Here is a 1,053-nt window from a genome sequence, read left to right as displayed (position 1 = left end):
AGATGCCCATCTAGTCGAGAGAGTTCACAAGGGACGTCATCAAGCTCAAGCTCCGTGAAGGGCTCCCATCTATGAGGAGCGCCTTCGTGACCATCAACAGCGACCTTAACTCCGAAGAGCCAAGTCAAATCTCTGGAGCTATCGCTGTTGGACCTACATCTAGTCCACCTGACCCAATGCTCCTCCATGAAGTGAGTGTTACCAGTCCCCCCATTCAAGGTAGACCCAATGAGGGATCTACCACACCTATTGTGAACATCGACCCTGCTCCACCAGCAATATGTTCTGAGATCGGGCATAAGCCTGACTCTATCGAGGCCGAGCATCTCATGACTTCGCCATTAAGACCGATCCGAGCCCCTACGGATGGCCCCACAGAGGGGAGCCCGAGGAAGGCAGAAAGATTGATGAGTGACGAATCTATACCATGTTCTGTGCCTACTATTGCGTGTTCTAACCAGTTTCAACCGTGTCAGTACGGGTATTCAATTAGTCACATCTACCACGAGACCAAAGGTAAGACCGATGAGCGAAAGCCTAGACATGATCTAGGGTTAGTAGCGCCCCTTCAGTGCCCCCGGTCGGCACGGTCTTGTGGCTCTGAACCCTCACACTGCCAAGGCGGTCCTTATCAGGATCTACCTTATAGATCCAATCCGGTCCATGACGTCTACAACGCTGGCGATCATACTGAGACTGGTGGTAGTGATAATGGTGGTGGCTACTTAACTGGTGGTGGTGATAATGGTGGTGTTTATCTAACTGGTAATGGTGGTGGTTATCTAACTGGTAATGGTGATGGTGGTGGTTACCTAACCTCTGAGGTTTGTGGCCATCAAACTGGTGATGGTACTGGTGGTCATCAATATAATAAGACCAATGGGCTTACTCAAGTCACCTTAGGTCATATCTCTAACCCTAGTGTTATGAGTGCTAATTATCTAAGTAGACATGATCTACACGGCAACGGTTGTTACGATTGCCAGGGCCCCCAAGGGGGTTCCGGGAGAGCTGTTCAACGCTTCTTCACCAAACTTTGGAGTCAATGACCCC

The 1,053-nt window shown here is 50.1% G+C and overlaps 1 protein-coding gene across 1 annotated transcript; it reads left to right on the top strand.

Annotated features, from left to right (window-relative positions):
* Nucleotides 1-176: 176 nt before the first annotated feature.
* On the top strand, nt 177-903 carry Pmar_PMAR012314 (conserved hypothetical protein; the record flags this gene model as incomplete). Its single annotated transcript, XM_002776113.1, has 1 exon — nt 177-903. A coding segment is annotated over one exon (727 nt), but the record flags the coding sequence as incomplete, so codon positions are not given.
* Nucleotides 904-1,053: the final 150 nt, after the last annotated feature.

The sequence above is a fragment of the Perkinsus marinus genome (assembly GCF_000006405.1).
Source record: "Perkinsus marinus ATCC 50983 genomic scaffold scf_1104296954412, whole genome shotgun sequence".
Taxonomy (NCBI): domain Eukaryota; phylum Perkinsozoa; order Perkinsida; family Perkinsidae; genus Perkinsus; species Perkinsus marinus.
This window is presented reverse-complemented; position numbering and strand designations above follow the sequence as displayed.